The sequence below is a fragment of the Erinaceus europaeus genome, chromosome 9 (genome assembly GCF_950295315.1).
Source record: "Erinaceus europaeus chromosome 9, mEriEur2.1, whole genome shotgun sequence".
NCBI classification, from domain to species: Eukaryota; Metazoa; Chordata; class Mammalia; order Eulipotyphla; family Erinaceidae; genus Erinaceus; species Erinaceus europaeus.
The window spans coordinates 79,542,372-79,560,828 of record NC_080170.1 but is presented as its reverse complement, the minus strand read 5'-3'; the positions used below and the strand labels follow the sequence as shown (position 1 = coordinate 79,560,828).

At 38.9% G+C, this 18,457-nt stretch overlaps 1 protein-coding gene across 1 annotated transcript in view; it reads left to right on the top strand.

Annotated features, from left to right (window-relative positions):
• LOC103122519 (protein mono-ADP-ribosyltransferase PARP14-like) overlaps positions 1-18,457 on the top strand; it is a 72,933-nt gene that overhangs the window by 52,022 nt on the left and 2,454 nt on the right. Inside the window, exons 13-16 of the mRNA XM_060197108.1 lie at positions 315-518; positions 1,957-2,559; positions 14,086-14,219; positions 16,802-16,976. Coding sequence (XP_060053091.1) covers positions 315-518; positions 1,957-2,559; positions 14,086-14,219; positions 16,802-16,976 — 1,116 coding nt within the window. The remainder of the gene's footprint in view (positions 1-314; positions 519-1,956; positions 2,560-14,085; positions 14,220-16,801; positions 16,977-18,457) is intronic.

The window sequence follows — 18,457 nt, the reverse complement described above, 5'->3', positions numbered from 1 at the left end:
CTATTTCTCTCGTGTGAGATACTCTTTCATTTAAAATAATTATTATATTTATTTACTTATTGGATAGAGATAGCCAGACATTGAGAGGGTGACAGAAAGGGAGAGGGACACCTTCAATACTGTTTTACCACTTGCAAAGCTTTTCCCCTACAGGTGAGGACTGGGGACTTGAACCCAGGTCCTTGCTCATTGTAACATGTGCACTCAACCAGGTGGGGAGAGATTATTTATTTTCTTAATATTGGAATTTTCAATTCCAAGCTTTTCCAGTTGGGTGTTTCATTCCCAGTCATTTGCATTATTTGAATTTCTAGGACGTGCCAAACAAAATCCAGATAAGGTTGCTGAAGCCATAATTGATGCTATTGAAGACTTTATCCAGAAAGATTCCATCCACTCTGTGAAAACAGTTAAAGTTGTTATCTTTCGGCCTCCATTACTGAATGTGTTTTATGACAAAATGAAAAAAAAAGGATCCTTTGATTCTTGTCAACAGTCCATGATATCTAAAACTTCATGTAAGTTATTAATTTTTATTAGTGATTTAAAATTGATTTATAAAACTGTGAGATAATTAATAGTGGTATAATCCCATACTATTCCTACCACCACATATCTGTGTTCACATTCCCTTCATTGGAAACCGCATTAATTTTCCCAATGTAACATATGGGTTGACTATTATTTCTGTAACTATCTATGTTTACATAGATTTGCCCATTTTTCCCCTATGGTTCTGCCTTCTCTTCCTTTCTAAGTCACACCTATATCTACTGCTATTATATAATCTTTTATATTGGCATAAAAAAAAGATATATAGATCAATAGATCTGTAGCAGGAGCCTCAAAACAAGTCCATATATATTAGTTCAATTATTATAGCAAAGGTACCAAGAATATCCAATGAGGAGAGGATAGTCTCTTCAATGAGTGATGTTAGGAAAATTGGAAAGTCACTCTCAAAAAGAATGAAATTGAGTCACTTGATATGGATTTAAGCCTTGATATTAGTCCTGAAACCATAAAATTACTAGAAGAAAACATAGGCATACACCCCTAGACATTGTTTTGCAGTGATATTTTTTGGTATGACACAAAAAGCAAAGGCAAAAGGGGAGCAGAAACTACATCAAATAAAATGTTTCTGTACAGCATAGGAAACCATTAATGAATAAAAAGACAACCTAGCAACGAGGTAAAGTATTTGCAAATGATAAGCGGTTAATATTCAAAATTTAAAAGAACTCATACAACCCAACAAAATGTAATAATTCAATTGGAAAATTGGAAAGGTTATGAATAGATACTTTTTGAATGAAACATACATATAATCAACAGGTACATAACATGGTGTTCAACATCATAAATCATCAAGGAAATGAAAACCAAAACCATATGAAGACATATATGATTCCATATAATGGCTGTTATCAGATAAGATATACAAAACATTGGCAAGATAGGGAGAAAAGAGACTTTGTACAGTTTGTGCAAATGTAAATTATAGTTGTATGTAACTGAAAGTTGTAATACCTCAAAAAGTTAAATATTTGATCCTACAATTCTATTTCTGCTTTTCCAAAGGAAGGCAAATCTACTATGTAGAAAAGATGTCTATATGTACATTAATTGAGCATAATTATTTATAGTTGTCAAGGAAACAACTTAAAAATCATATATATGTGTATATATATAGATATAGACAACAATAAATACTGTATTATTTCACTTATATGGGCAAGTTAAAAAAAACAAGACTTCAGACACAGTGAACATATTGATGGCTGCCAGGTACAGTCAAATGGGGTTGCTATAAAATGTGTGATAGTGAGTAAAATGGATGAAAGTGGTTTGAGGCAGAAACAACTGCAAAATTAACCAATATTTTATAATATATAACTTGATAAAAAGAGAGAAAAAGCTAATATTCCTTTTCTTTCTTTTACTTTCTTTTAGCACTTTTGAGTGATGTAAGCCAATCTCCCAAGAAACAATGTTCTTTGGTTTTGGAAGAGAAAAGAGAATCAACATTTTTTCTGGTATGTGGTAGCAATGCAAAATTAGTGGAAGATGCCCTTTACTACATACAGGATGTGATTGAAAGAAATCAGTGTTCTTACACCAGTGAAGATGAGTGTATCAAAGACTTTGATGAAAAAGAATACCAGGAATTGAATGATATACAAACAAAGTTGAATATTGCCATTTCCTTGGACACTAAAAAACCTTCAATAAAGGTATTGGGATTTGGAGATGTAACACATGCCAAAAAGAAAATTGAGGAAATGATCAAAAGCAAAAGAGGTAGATCAGCCAAAGAACAGGAATTTTGGGCAGAGTGTATCAATGAATTTGTAGAATGGCAATATGATGCCAATAATATGTTTCATAGTTTTGATAAAATAACCAATCTGCTGTTGGAGGAGGCCAGAAGAACAAACAGAAAGACAATTGAGGTCAAAATTAATCATCAACTCTACAAAGTGGACTTGAACACATACACTGCTACAGGTGCACAGGGACACACACTGCAGGTTAAACGCCTCACAAAATTTGAAGGTGAGTCACAGTGTTATGCTTATTATTCATTATTTTATACCTGTTTTGGATTTAATACATTGTGTGCATACATGAAAACTGTATTCAGGACATAAAATGCCAAATCTTTTTTTAAATTTCTTTATTGGGGAATTAATGTTTTACATTCGACAGTAAATACAATAGTTTGTACATGCATAACATTTCCTGGTTTTCCATATAACAATACAACTCCCACTAGGTACTCTCATCCTTTTTGGTCCTATATTCTCCCCTCCACCCACTGCAGAGTTTTTTACTTTGGTGCAATATGACAATGCCAGTTAAGGTTGTACTTTTTTTTCTCTTCTGGTCTTATTTTTCAGCTTCTGCCTGAGAGTGAGAACATCCCATATTCATCCTTCTATTTCTGACTTATTTCACTTAACATGATTTTTTCAAGCTCCATCCAAGATGGGCTGAAAATGGTAAAGTCACCATTTTATTTTTTATTTTTTATTTAAGAAAGGAAAAAATTAACAAAACCATAGGGTAGGAGGGGTACAACTCCACACAATTCCCACCGCCCAATCTCCATATCCCACCCCCTCCCCTGATAGCTTTCCCACTCTATCCCTCTGGGAGCATGGACCCAGGGTCATTGAGGGTTGCAGAAGGTAGAAGGTCTGGCTTCTGTAATTGCTTCCTCGCTGGTTGACTGGTCAGTCCAAACTCCCAGTCTGCCTCTCTCTTTCCCTAGTAGGATGGGTCTCTGGGGAAGCTGAGCTCCAGGACACATTGGTGGTGTCTTCAATCCAGGGAAGTCTGGCCGGCATCCTGATGACACCTGGAACCTGGTGACTGAAAAGAGAGTTAACATACAAAGCCAAACAAATTGTTGAGCAATTTGGTTGAGAGTAAGAAAGCAGAAGTATACTAGAGTTTGCAGTGAGTACCTCCCTAATACTTCCTCTCCACTTTTCCAAGCTTTGGGTCCATGATTGCTCAAAGTCACCATTTTTAATAGCTGAGTAGTATTCCATTGTTTATATATACCACAACTTGCTCAGCCACTCATCTGTTGTTGGAAACCTGGGTTGCTTCCAGCTTTGGCTATTACAAATTGTGCTACCAAGAACATATGTGTACACAGATCTTTTTCTGATGGGTGTATTGGGTTCCTCAGGATATATCCAGGAGAGGTATTGCAGGATCAGAGGGTAGGTCCATTTCTAGCCTTGTGAGAGTTCTCCAGACTGTTCTCCACAGACGATGGACCAATTGACATTCCCATCAGCAGTGCTGGAGGGTTCCTTTAACCCCACAACCTCTCCAGCACTTGCTATTACCTTTTCTGATGTATGACATTCTCACAAGAGTAAAGTGGTATCTCATTGTTGTCTTGACTTGCATTTCTCTGACAATCAAAGACTTGGAGCATATTTTCATGTGTTTCTCAGCCTATTGGATCTCTTCTGTGGTGAATATTCTATCCATGTCCTCTATCCATTGTGGATGGGGTTATTTGTTATCTTGTTGTTGAGTTTAGCAAGCTCTTTATATATTTTTGTTATTAACCTCTTATCTGATGTATGACATGTAAAGATCTTCTCCCATTCTGTAAGAGGTCTCTTGATTTAGTTAGCATTTTCTTTTGCTGTGCAGAAATTTTTTTAAATTTCTTTATTGGGAAATTAATGTTTTACATTCAACAGTAAATACAAATTTTGTACATGCATACCATTTATAAGTTTTTCATATAACAATACAACCCCCACTAGGTCCTCTGTCATCCTTCTTGGATCTGTATTCTCCCACCCCAGAGTCCTCTAATTTGATGCAATAAGACAATTCTAGTTGAGGTTCTACTTGTGTTTTCTCTTCTGAACTTGTTTTTCAACTTCTGCCTGAGAGTGAGATCATCCCATATTCATCCTTCTGTTTCTGACTTATTTCATTTAACATGAATTTTTCAAGGTCCATCCAAGATCAGCTGAAAATGGTGAAGTCACCATTTTTTATAGCTCAGTAGTATTCCATTGTGTATATATACCACAATTTGCTCAGCCACTCATCTGTTGATGGACACTTGGGTTGTTTCCAGGTTTTGGCTATTGTAAATTGTGCTGTTAATAACATATGTGTACACAGATCTTTTTGGATGGGTGTGTTGAGTTCCTTAGGATATATCCCCAGGAGAGGAATTGCAGGATCATAAGGTAGGTCCATTTCTAGCCTTTTGAGAGTTCTCCAGACTGTTGTCCACAGAGGCTTGACCAATTGACATTCCCATCAGCAGTGCAGGAGGGTTCCTTTAACCCCACAACCTCTGCAGAATTTGCTGCTGCTACCTTTTCTGATGTACAACATCCTCACAGGAATGAAGTGGTATATCATGGTTGTTTTTATTTGCATTTCTCAGATAATCAAAGACTTGGAACATTTTTGCATGTGTTTCTTGGCCTTTTGGATCTCTTCTGTGGTAAATATTCTGTCCATGTGCTCCCCCCATTTAGGATGGGGTTATTTGTGGTCTTATTGTTGAGTTTGGCAAGCTCTTTATTCTGGTTATTAAACTCTTGTCTGATGTATGGCATATAAAGATCTTCTCCCATTCTGTGAGGGGTCTCTTGGTTTGGATAATGGTTTCTTTAGCTGTGCAGAAGCTTTTTAATTTGATGTAGTCCCATAGGTTTCTGGTTGCCTTAGTCTTCTTATCAGCTGGATTCATTTCATTGAAGATGTCTTTAAATTGATGCGGAAAAGAGTTCTGCCAATATATTCCTCTAAGTGTCTCATTGTTTCTGGTCTAACATCCAAGTCCTTAATCCACTTGAATTTACTTTTGTATATGGTGAAATATAGTGGTTCAGTTTCATTCATATGCATGTTTCAACACGCTTTTTCCAACACCATTTGTTGAAGAGACTTTGCTTTCCCCCATTGAATAGTCTGGGCACATTTGTCAAAGATTAGATGTCCATAGGTGTGGGGGCTTACTTTCAGCCTCTCAATTCTATTCCACTGGTCAGAGTGTCTATTCATGTTCCAGTACCAAGCAGTTTTGATGACAATGGCCCTATAATACAATTTGAGATCTGGGAGTGTGATGCCTTCAGTTCTGTTCTTTCTTCTCAAGATAGTCTTGGCAATTTGAGATTTTCTGGTTCCAGAATAACATATGTATCATTTGTTCTATTCTCTTAAAAATGTGGTTGGGATCTTGATGAGGATAGCATTAAATTTGTAGATGGCTCTGGGTAGTAATTCACTTTGATGATGTGAATTCTTCCAACTCATAAACATGGAATATCTTTCCACTTTTTTGTGTCTTTTTCAGTTTCCTTGAGTAGTGACTCATAATTTTCAGTATACAAGTCATTCATTTCTTTGGCTAGGTTTATTCCTAGGTATTTTATTGTTTTTGTTACTACAGTAAAAGGAATTGATTTCTGGATTTCAACTTCTTCTAACTTAGTGTTTGCTTAGAGGAATGTCATTGACTTTTGAATGTTAATTTTGTAGCCTGACACCTGATGATTTTTTGTATTGCCTGGTGATTTTCAAAAGCTTCTTGCTGGATTCCTTAGGTTTTTCTATATATACTATCATGTCATCTGCAAATGGGGAGAGTTTGACTTCTTCTCTTCCAATCTGTATGCCTTTAATTCCTTGCTCCTGCCTGATTGCTATGGCAAGAACTTCCAACACTATGTTGAATAGTAATGGTGATTAGTGGGCAGCCCTCTCTAGTACCTGATCTGTGGGGAAATGCTTCCAGTTTTTCACTATTGAGTATGATGTTGGCTGTAGGTTTGCTATATATAGACTTCACTATTTTCAGGAATTTTCCACCTATTCCCATTTTTTGTATTGTTTTTTATCATAAAGGGATGTTGTATTTTGTCAAAGGCTTTCTCTGCATATACTGATATGACCATGTGGTTTTTGGTCTTGCTTTTGTTGATGGGGTGGATCACGTTGATTTATTTACATATATTAAACCAACCTTGCATGACTAGGATAAACCCCACTTGGTCATGATGAACAATCTTTTTAATATACTGCTGTATCCAGTTGGCTAGAATTTTGTTCAATATTTTAGCATCTATGTTCATCAGAGATATTGGTCTGTAGTTTTCTTTTTTGGTTGTGTCCCTGCCTGTTTTTGGTATCAAAGTGATGTTGGCTTCATAGAAGCTGGAAGGGAGTATTCCAGTGTCTTCAATCTTCTGGGAGACTTTGAAAAGTAGAGGTATTAACTCTTGCTTGAAGGTTTTGCAGAATTCATTTGTAAAACCATCTGGTCCAGGACTTTTGTTTTGGGGAAGATTTTTGATAACTGTTTCAATTTCATTAGCTGTGATGGGCCTGTTCAAGTTATCTGGTTCCTCTTTACTTAGTTTTGTAAGTTTGTACGTATCTAGAAAATCGTCCATTTCTTCCAGGTTCTCTAGCTTGGTGACATATAGTTGTTCATAGAAGCTTTGCATGATATGTTGAATTTCTGTGGTGTCTGTTGTGATATCTTGTCTTTATGATCCAATCTATTGGAGTCTTCTCCCTTTTTTGTTTTATGAGTCTGGCTAAAGATTTGTCAATTTTGTCCAGTCTTCCAAAGAATATTTACTTTCGTTGATCTTTTGTATGGTTTTCTTATTCTCAATGTTATTGATTTCTGCCCTAACTTTAGTGATTTCTGTTCTTGTGGTTGCTTCAGGGTTACTTTGTTCTTCTTCTTCTAGGTCTTTAAGACGTGCAATCAAGCTATTTATTTGTGCTTTTTCTTGTTTCCTAATGTGTGCTTGTATAGCTATGAATTTCCTGCTCAGTACTGCCTTACCTCTGTCCCAAATATTTTCATAGTTTGTGTCTTCATTTCCATTGAACTCTCAAAACATTTTGATTTCTTCCTTTATTTCCTTTTTGACCCAGTACTTGTTAAGGAGTGTACTGTTGAGCTTCCACATTTTGGGACTATTACTAATCTTGATTGTTTAGTGTTAGTTTAATTCCACTGTGGTCTGAGAAGATTCTTGGGATAATTTCGATGCTCTTGAATTTTCTGATGCTGTCTTTGTGGCCTAACATATGATCTGTCCTTGAGAATGACCCATGTAGACTTGAGTAAAATGTGTATTCCAGTTTCTTGGGATGAATGACTCTGAAAATGTCCAGTAGTTCTAGTTTATCTATCTCCTCATTTAGCTCCCTCATGTCTTTATTGATTTTCTGCCTGGATGATCTGTCGAGTTGAGACAGTGGGGTGCTGAAGTTCCATACTATGACTGCGTTGCTCTTAATGTATTGCTGAAGCTCTTTCAGTATATGTATTTAGATGGCTTCTCATTGGGTGCATAGATGTTAATAATTGTTAAATCCTCTTGATTGACTGATCCACTGAGCATTAAGTAGTGTCCATCCCTATATTTTTTAGTTTTTATTTACTTTAAAGTCTACCGTTTTATATATGAGAATAGCTGTTCCTGCCCTTTTTTGTGAGCCTGTATGATACTTTTCCATCCTTTCACTTTGAGTCTATGTTTGTCTTGTTGAATTAGGTGGGTTTCCTGTAGACAGCATATTGTTAGGCTGTGTTTTCTGATCATCTTCCTACTCGATGCCTTTTAATAGATGAATTCAGGCGATTGACATTTATTGATATTAAAGATTGAAGATATTTTAACGCCATTCTTGTAGATTTTTAGAGTGTTCTGATGGCCTATTTATGGTGGTCTGACTGTTTATAGGAGACCTTTCATAAGTTCTTTCAGGCTAGGTCTGGAGATAGTTGATTCTTTCAACTGTTGCTTGTCTGAGAAGGTTTTGGTGTCTCCATCTAGTCTGAATGACAGTCTAGCAGGTTACAGTAGTCTGGTTGAAAGCCTTTCTCATTCAGCACCTGATAGATATTTTGCCATTCTCTTCTGGCCTGTAGTGTTTGTGTGGAGAAGTCTGCTGCTAATCTTATGGGTTTTCCAGTGATTTGGTGGGTTCCTGAAGTCATTCTAGTCCTGTGTTGTTGTGGTCCCAGATGCTCTCCTTTGGTATTCCTAGTTGACCAGGCAGAGGAGAGGAGAGAAATACAGTTGCTGCTGCTCCATAGCTCCACCTCCCAAAATACCTGATCATTATGGAGTTAATTAGGAAACTTAGTCTGAGCTTGAGGGACTTGCTTGAGGAGTAGAAAATACATCTGAGGCTCAATAAACAGCCAGAGGAGACCACCTTCATTTAGTAATAACTGAACCTTGCACTTGTGACCAGCCCACAAGGTTAACGTTGCTTCAGGAAGAAAATGAATTGTCATGCTGCAACGTGGAGGAGAGAGAGAGAGAGAGGATATCTGAAGCAGAGAGGGAACACAATTCTTTATTTGTGCTGGCACCTCAGAGTTGGGTGAGAGTGCAGTGGTTCGGGCCATGTGGAGCTAGCCAAAATGGCCACCTCATGCAGCAACCTTCCCTGCGTCTAATCACTGACGTGAAAAGTGGGCAAGAGCAAGAGGGGTGGAAGAAGAAGGGCTTTATAGGGCAAAAACCAGGAGTAATGAGCTGGGACAGGATTGGTTGGGAAGGGCACTTTGAGAATATCATATTAACTCTCATGGGAATTGGCACTAGCCTGAGGGGACATCTGTACAGCATCTCCCACTTTCTTTTTACCTAATGGCCACAGTATAGTAAATTGAGTGGAGCAGGCTTAAATGTTTTTTAAGGAATGCCATGCTCAGGTGGGAAGATGTAGCATGTTTTCGTGGGGGAGGGAAGACTTACATGGCCGCCAACCTTGTGAGATTTATGTGTCCCCCCTGTGCTAAACCCCTCTGGAGAGAGAGAGAGAGACTTATCTAGAGGGACTCATCTCATAGGTTAAGCTCTTCCAGGCTCCACCACCTCCTCACAATATTTCTACATCTTTTCCTATCATTCTATCTAGACATCACATTAAGATGGGTCAATGTCTGTAAAAGACTCCATCTGTGACCAAGGAATAGTGGTGTAGGGGTGAGAAGAAACCTTTTGGGCATAAACCTGAATTATATAACAAAACAGGAAGGTACAAGTGGGGAGCAGTAAGAGCCAGTGTGATGCCAAGGGAAGGCTGTTGGGCAAGGGGGCGTTTCCTGTCTCTGGGGGTGTCTCCTTCCTCTGGGGGAATCTCTTGCCTCTGGGGGCAGGACCTCGTAATGAGGGAAGGGCGTTTCCTGCCACAAAGGACAGGACCTGCAGGCAGGAGGGCATGGCCTGCCAAGCGAAGGGGCTGTTTGGCACTGTATAGTTGCCAAGGCAACTGGCTGCAAAGTCCATGAACTATTCCACCTCAGTCTTTGAAAAACCAGCAGCATGAAGGGAAGGAAGCTGCTGTAAAATTGTGTAAAGTGTCCAAAGGGTATACCAGCAAGTCTGATAGAAGTCTCAGTCCAATGCAGGTGACCAGGAGAAATGCCATGGGATGAAACGCTGCATGCTTATTTCTACGAGGAAGGTCAGCCACTGGAATTCTGCTTTTCTGTAGAAAGTTAGCTGGAACTGCCAAAACATGACAGGCAAAGCCAAAGCAGGAAGGGCAGACAGGCATTAAGAAAGTTCTGTCCTTGGAGTCTGTGAATCAGGTTCTTCAGATCGTGTCAGGTCATATCATAGGTTTCAGGGGTGTTCCACTGTAGTCATGACGTCTAGTAGGCGATGTCAGAGTGTGCAGGGGTCCAGATGATTTTTCCCAGGATTCCTGTGAAAGAAACACAAACAATCTGCTTCCCGTGGTTAGCAGGGCATCTGATTCAAATTTTTTTTATAGAAAAAGAGGTTTGGTGCCTTAGCCAACTGAATATTGGGGGGATATATCTCCCCTTATTTATTTCTTTACTTAATTGAGCCTATGTGTTTGGTGGGCCTTCTCAACAATCTTTTGTCTTTGGGAGTAGTAAGGGGTGTCTGTGGCATGGGTGATGTTATAAAAGGAAACATCTTTAAATTGTTGGCTGACAAAGGCAGGCCTATAGTGGCAGGACAAGATACACCAGTTAAGTATAGAAAAATATGTGAATATCGTTAATTCACATAAGTTGTATATGGAGGAACTTCTTATAGTTTAATACCTTACCATATGAGCAGATGTTTCTTCATGTGAAGGCTTTGACATAGTTGTAGTCAATTACTTGTGAAAAAAAAACTTTTTACAAGTTAGAAATTTACTATAATTGATAATTCAATGATTATAATTGGTTTAAGTATCTTTATAATTTTTTAAAGGTTTTTTTGTATCATTTTAAGGCTGTTTAACCAATTTAAGTGCAATAAAATGTGGTGAGGCAAAGAACCATTGCTAGAGCCTCAGGCATGAGAATCATTAGCATAACCATTGTGTGATCTATCATTTGCCTGGGCTGGTTCTCTAATTGAGAAGGTATTTGAGAGCTTTACATATCAATAACGTCTTTTTTATCTTTTGTTACACCCATTTAAGATGGAGACACACCCTAAGTGTGTGCAGGATTTTCAGAACAATTTTAGTTAAAATACACTGATTTTTAACGAATTTTTACCTCAGACTTTAAACACAAATTAATTTTACCTTTATGAGCATTATGTTGGAAACTCTTGTATTTAACTTTGCCTGGCAAGCATGTAGCCTAAAAAGTTACATTTTTTAACCTTAAATTTAATGTTTACCAAACTTTAAACACACACATAAACATGATCTTTAATACACAAGAGGAGAAAAACTTTTGTTATGAAGACATGTCATTTTAAACATGAATTTAGATCTGTACTGTCCTAGTTGAACTATTTATAGTCACACGGTTTAAGACTAAAACATTTTATATTTATTTTAAGACTTAAAAAAATATCAAAAGAGGAGAAAAAAAATTGTATTGTTTTTTGTATGTCTCTAGAAACCATGGCTGTGTCTACCATTTTTTTTAATAAAGTCAATTAAGTTTTAGAATACTCAGCAAAATAGGCCGTACAAAAATTTTGTCATTCAAATCATTTTCTTAAAAAACAATACTGAAAGCAGAGGGGTTAGACAGCAAGCAGGCTTAAGATATTTAGAGAGAGTAAGGGGGGAAGAGAGAAATGATAGGGAGGTTTGGTTTTTGGGCTCTGTGAACTAATTTTTCAGATTTTGCCATTTTGTATTATGAGTCCTGGATGATGTCCTGCCTCTGGAAAAGTGGCAGGGGGAGGGGCCGCAGAAGCTGGCAGCAGCCGAAGACATGTCTACCAAAATAGGAGCCTCTGGGCGACAGCCTCATGGTTGGTTAGATTAGAGCTATTTTTCAGGTTAGAGTCAGTGTTTCCTGTGGGAGACACAGGAGGGGACCCCACGCATCTCCCAAGCGCTACAAAAACAGTCAAGAGAAACCAAGGTGTGGCCCAGACCTGAAGATGGCCTTGTAAAATGGACCTGGTCCATGGAGCATGAACTCCATGCTCCATAATTGCCTGGTGAAGTTTGTTAGGAACTATGGAAGAATGCAGGTGCCACCCCTGGGATTTCTGTCTATTGGGGGTACCGGGAATGTGTGGACTTGCTCCAGAAGAAAAGCTCCCTTGTGAAGCCCACAAAGGCATTCTGTGTCTGGTAGTGGTGTATCGGCGGGGGCGAAGTCATAGAAGTGGAAGCCGCCAGAGGAGCAGTGGCTGGAGAAACAGCTGTAGAGGCCGCACGAGAGGCCGGACATGTGTCTGCCAAAATGTGGGTGGCCAAAGAAGCAGCTGTAGAGGCCGAAGGAGAATCCGGCCATGTGTCTGCCAAAATGAGAGCCTCAGAGCAAAATGCAGAGGGCTTAGGGTGGGTAAGCGCAATGACCATCTCCCTTAACTCTTGTATCTCAGCCTCAAGGTCACTTAATCTTTTGAGATGGCACTCTACAAATCTCCTGAAAGCTGTAAACATGGTCATGAGTATCCACAGTGCGGCCCCGAGAAAAACATCCCAGAGGTAGAAAACCTGTCTCATGACAAAAGAGTGGAGGGTTTGGGAAGCCTCTTTGTAAAATGGAAAGCCTCTCATGGCGGAGAGGAACACAAGGCCGTAGAGACTCAAGCAGCTGTATACTTACCTATGTCTGAGCGGGTCAGCCCCTTTTCGGGCACCAGGTGTTGTGCTGCAATGCGGAGGAGAGAGAGTGAGAGGAGATCCAAAGCAGAGAGGGAACACAATTCTTTATTTGCGCTGGGCACCTCAGAGTTGGGTGAGAGCGCAGTAGTTCGGGCCATGTGGAGCTAGCCAAATTGCTGCCTCACGCAGCAACCTTCCCTGCATCTAATCACTGAAGTGAAAAGCAGGCAAGAGAGAGAAGGGCGGAAGAAGAAGGGCTTTATAGGGCAAAACCCGGGAGTGATGAGCTGGAACAGGATTGGTTGGGAAGGGCACTTCAAGAATATCGTATTAACTCTCGAGGGAACTGGTACTAACCTGAGATCTGTACAGCAATGAATAACTATGAAATCTACAGAAAATTGCCTCAAGGTTTTCTACAACAAAATGGAGAAGATAGGCTAGTGTGAATGAGCTCACTCTGTGCCTGATAACCCACAGGATCTGGACCCTTGCCTTTCCTGGAATTACTTCATCCTCTAACCTAAAATAAAGCCTCTTGACATGCAGATATCAGGAAGCAGCATCTTCTCCGGTGGATCTGCTCCCTGAGAAGGGGATGCTTGTCTTGTGTAGACAGTTTTTTCCCTTTCCATTCACAGAACTCCCCACTGAAAACTAGTAAGTAAACTCCCTGTGTGGTATTTGCATGTCTTGTGAAATCAGCAAGAAGCAATTTCCAGATCTTTGAAGCTCTGAGGTAATGACATTCTGTTCAGTAGAAGGGGAGAGGAGACAACCTTCTACCTTTAGGGAAATAACCTGCCTCAAGGCAAAAGCTGTCACCTGTCCCACTCAGAAGGTAACTACTGAAAAGAATCACAAAGTAGATGTGAAGGACCTTGTGGAGGTGAGAAGTTAAAAACATTGTAGAGAAACAATTTAGAGACTCAGTTGACTATGCAGCAGAGTTACACTACACTGGGGATTCTCAAATCTGAGCATGATGAAAATTTGTTAATGCAGGACCAAAGGCTCCACCACTTACATATTTCAATTTAGTATATCTATGAAGTTTTGTGGGGTTTAAAATTTTGTTTGTTTCCTTTTTTGCTTGTTTTGATAAGACAGAGAGAAACTGAGAGGGGAGGGAGAGATAAAGAGGAAGAAAGAGAAACATTACAACCCTGCTTCATCACTAGAGAAGCTTCTTCCCTGCAGATGAGAACTGGGACCGGGGACTTAAACCTGGGTCCTACTGTATGATAATAAGTATGCTCAACTGGGTGCTCCACTGCCTGGCCCACAGTGTTTTTTTTAAAGAAGCATTAGGAAGGACCCTGGTATAGTTTGTCTCTGGTCCTCACTTTGAAGAGACACTTTAAGATAAATATTCTCAAGTACTTATACTCAGATAGGAACAAAGATGATATATTCACTTTTTCAAAGCTTACCTATAACATGGACTGTGTAGATGAGCTCCCAGTTGAGAGGGTCTCTCAAATATCTACCTTGCAGTAGAAATTCCTGCACACTGGAGAGATATGAATCAGCAGAATGTTCTTGTGGTCTCACTCCAGCCTTCAGATCCAGAGTACATGACTGTGGCAAGCAAGTTTAATCAGACCTGTGTAAACTTCAAAATAGAGAAGGTAAGTCTTCTGCTCTCATGATGGCTCTTAGTGGTAGAAATAGGTGATCCCAGGGGCTAGGTGGTAGTGCACCTGGTTGAGTGTACATATTACAATACAAGGAACAAGGATCCACATCTACAGGGAGAAACTTTTGCATGTGGTGAAGAAGGTTTCTCTCTCTGTCTCTCTCCCTTTCTATTGCACCTTTCCCTCTTGGTGTCTGGCTGTCTCTATCCAATAAGTAAGTAAAGATGATAAAAAAAGACTTTAAAAAGAAAGAAATTGGTGACCCTGGAGATTTTCATTTAGTTCCATATATATATTCCCTTTCTAATATATATATATATTATAACTAGTAATACTTAGTAATAATGATTTTAGATTCTACTCATATTATCATTAATTATTAAGATATTCAGATTGAATTTCTTATACTAGTTATTATAGCATAACATTTTCCAGTATGAAACTAGGATGCCAATGACACATACCTGCTTTGTGTAGCAAGATAATAAAAAGTCAACAATAGAACTTTGAAACAACTACTACAAAGAGAAGTGGAGACTCTTGGTATTAGGATTTCTTATTTCTAACTCACTATTTACAGATTAAGAGTTCTCTTCTTCACTGAACCCAAGTGCTTTCCTACTTCAACTCACTTATTTTGATAGCTGTTAAATATTAGTATTGCCTTTTGAAATCATGTTCTTGTTTTATTTATATGCACTATTGCTTTGATGCTTTTTTCAATAACTTCAAAAAGAAAGTGTTTATTTACAAGACTGGTGATGTCTCAGAGGTAGTTTCATATCTCCTGTGTGCCATAGGCCCCCAAGTCCCCTATAAGCCTTCCTGCCTCTTCCTGTCCTTTGAGTTCTTGGATCTGCTGAAATATTCCACAAGTTTCGACCTGTATTTTCTTTTCTTTTTTTTTTTTTTTACTAGTGATTTAATAATGATTGACAGATTGTAGGATAAGAGGGGAACAATTTCCACCACAATAGTTCTGTATCCCAACCCCTCCATTGAAAGGTTCTCTGTTCTTTATCCTTCTGGGATATGGGACCAAAGATCTTTATGATTATAGAAGGTCTGCCTTCTGTAATTGCTTCTCCACTGGACATGGGCATTGACAGGTCAATCCATACTCCCAGCTTGGGAAGGTGTGGTTTCAGGACACATTGGTGAGGTCATCTGCCCAGGGAAGTCAGGTTGGCATTATGGTAGCATCTGAAACTTGGTGGCTGAAAAGCATTAAGATATAAAGCAGAACAAACTATTTAATAATCAGGAACCTAAAAGTAAGAGTATAGCAGATAAGATTTGAGGTCTTTATGTTGTAAGAAGCCAAGAAGTCTATTTTAAGTATATTCCAAGGGGCCCAGAACTTCACTAATTTTTGCCTGAGCCTGACAGCTAACATGCAGGTGGGCTCAACCCATATGTATGTATTTTCTTAAATTCATCTCTCAGTGAGATTTACTGGTATCTATCCTTCTACTTCTAGTTTATTTCACTTAACTTGAACCACTCCAATTCTTTTGTAGCAAAAGAGAAGATTTAATCTTTCTTATAGCTGAGTAATATTCCATTGTGTACCTATACCACAACTTCCTTATCCATTCATCTGTCACTGAATACTTACGCTATTTCCATATTAGCCTATTGAAAATATCAGTGCAATGAACATAGGTGTACAAAAAATCTCTTCCTCTTCGTTTGTATTTTGTATGCTTCCATGTCATTTCAGAATAGTCCAAGTCATTTTTCTAGTAGAATCTAGGTTTGTCTGATTCATCTTAGGTCCTACAATCCAGGACCTAAGGAGTTTCTGCCACACTGTAGATGTCACTTTCCAGATTCTGGCCAGAGCAAGGCTACTTTGTCCTGTAGTCAGATTACCACAACCAGGACTTAAGCCTTACTCTTTCAAGTGCAGCAGAAATGACTTCTCATATATTATTTCTCCCTTCTTCCAAGACACCCTACTCTTCTCTGTTAGAACATGCTTAGTTTAATAAGAATTCAGAAAGATAGAGGAGACAATCAGGACCAGGATCATTTCTAGTGTGAAAGTAGAAAGCAGAAACTAGGGCAGGGGAGAGAGCATAATGGTCATGCAAAAGACTTTCATACTGAGGCTTTGAGGTCCCAGGTTCAATCTTTGACATCACCATGAGCCAGAGCTGGGCAGTTCTTTGGTATCTCATTCTTTCCATATCTTTCTCTCTGTATCTCTCATTAAAAAGAAAGAAAAGGAGAAAGAGAGAGAGAGAGAGGAGAGAGAGAGGAGAGAGAGAGAGAGAGAGAGAGAGAGAGAGGGCACAGAAGCTAGGGAGACTTTATTAGTCAAGGTCATGTGATGAGAACCTAAGATTCTAAACATTAACCTATCTCAGATGGAATTTAAAGCTAAATTGGCATTCTCTCTAGTGTCCATTTGTGAAACATAGACCTAAAAATATTTCTGAATACAGAAAATTACCATGTTATATATAATGCAGCCATTGTGATTTGTACTTATGAGAAATGGTTATTATTTTTCACTTGTACCACATTATCTTGTCACTGGTAGATTATATCTCTTGTTTGATTTTCAGATTGAGAGAATTCAGAATACCATTCTCTGGAATAGCTACCAGACACAGAAAAAAACCATGGATGCCAAGAATGGCCAAATAGCAAATGAGAAGCAGCTCTTTCATGGGACAGATGCTGACTCAGTGCCATTCGTCAATACAATGGGCTTTAATCGCAGTTATGCTGGAAAGCATGGTAAGAAAGAAGTCATCTATCTGCTTCAAATGATATGTCAGTTATAATAACTCAGATAGAAACAGGTGAATTATATTGTGTTTCCTTGTGGTTAGTGGCCATGTTAAAGCCAGATTCAAGGTTTCATTCACTATGTTTCATCTAAAAAGGGATAGACTGGACTTCTGAAGTGGAGGAATTGTTTATTTTTTATATTTTTATATTCATTTATTTATTTTCCCTTTTGTTGCCCTTGTTGTTTTTTATTGTTGTTGTAGTTGTTGTTGTTACTGATGTCATCATTGTTAGGTAGAACAGAGAGAAATGGAGAGAGAAGGGGAAGACAGAGAAGGGGAGAAAAAGATAAGACACTTGCAGACCTGCTTCACCGCCTATGAAGCAACTCCATTGAAGGGGGGGAGCCGGGGGCTTGAACAGGGATCCTTACTCTGGTCCTTGCACTTTGAGCCACATGCACTTAACCCACTGCACTACTGCCTGACTCCTGAGGAATTTTTTTTTTAAGCAATTACGGGCATGGAAATTAAAAGATTTTAGAGAGGGATATACTGGAGCCTGGTGGTGTTGTATCTGGTAGAGTGCAGACATTATAGTGCACAAGAACCCAGATTCAAGCCCCTGGTCCCCACCTGCAGGGACAAAGCTTCACAGCAGTGAAATAGTGCTGCAGGTATCTCTCTCTTTCCCTCTCTATCTCCCCTTCCCCTATCAATTGCTCTCTGTCTCTATCCAAAATAAACTAATTAAATAATTAAAATAAAAATATAAGGGGATACACTAATAAAACAACACAAAAAACCACATGAGATAAAAAGAAATCCCATTAAAGCACAACTAGAAACAAGTAAATGTCTCATGCAGATGATATCAACTTTTTACGTAAGGTTGTTAATTCAATCAATGCTCATTCATTTTTTTTAAAGATTTTATTTATTTATGAGAAAGATAGGAGGAGAGAGAAAGAACCAGACATCACTCTGGCACATGTGCTGCCGGGGATCAAACCCGGGACCTCATGCTTGAGAGTCCAAAGCTTTACCAATGCACCACCTCCCGGACCACTGCTCATTCATTTTTTAATCTGGGTATCTAAAAGCTCATGGTTTTAGGGGGATAAGGAGAGAGAGGTTGGAATTTCAACCACAACTGCAATTGGGTGAAGAGTCTTGGCAGTCTGAATTTGAGACAAAGCAAGAACAGGATCAGGATTCTGGCTACAACAATCTCTAGCATTCCAGTGATCTCCTTCAAAGAAAAGAGGGACACCTTGCAGCTTCCTGAAGCTGGGTATTATGACCAGATAGTGAACCTCAGTAATTATAGCAGTTAAAGGAGTGGCATTTTGAATACACTGTTCTCTGTTCCTTAGTGTTCCGCAGAAATATAGTTGCATAGTGAGCCTCCTTCCAGTTAAAAAATCCTGTGACTGGACTTGGTGGAGGATTCTCAGAACACAGATTTTTGTCCTCAGGTTGAGAGTA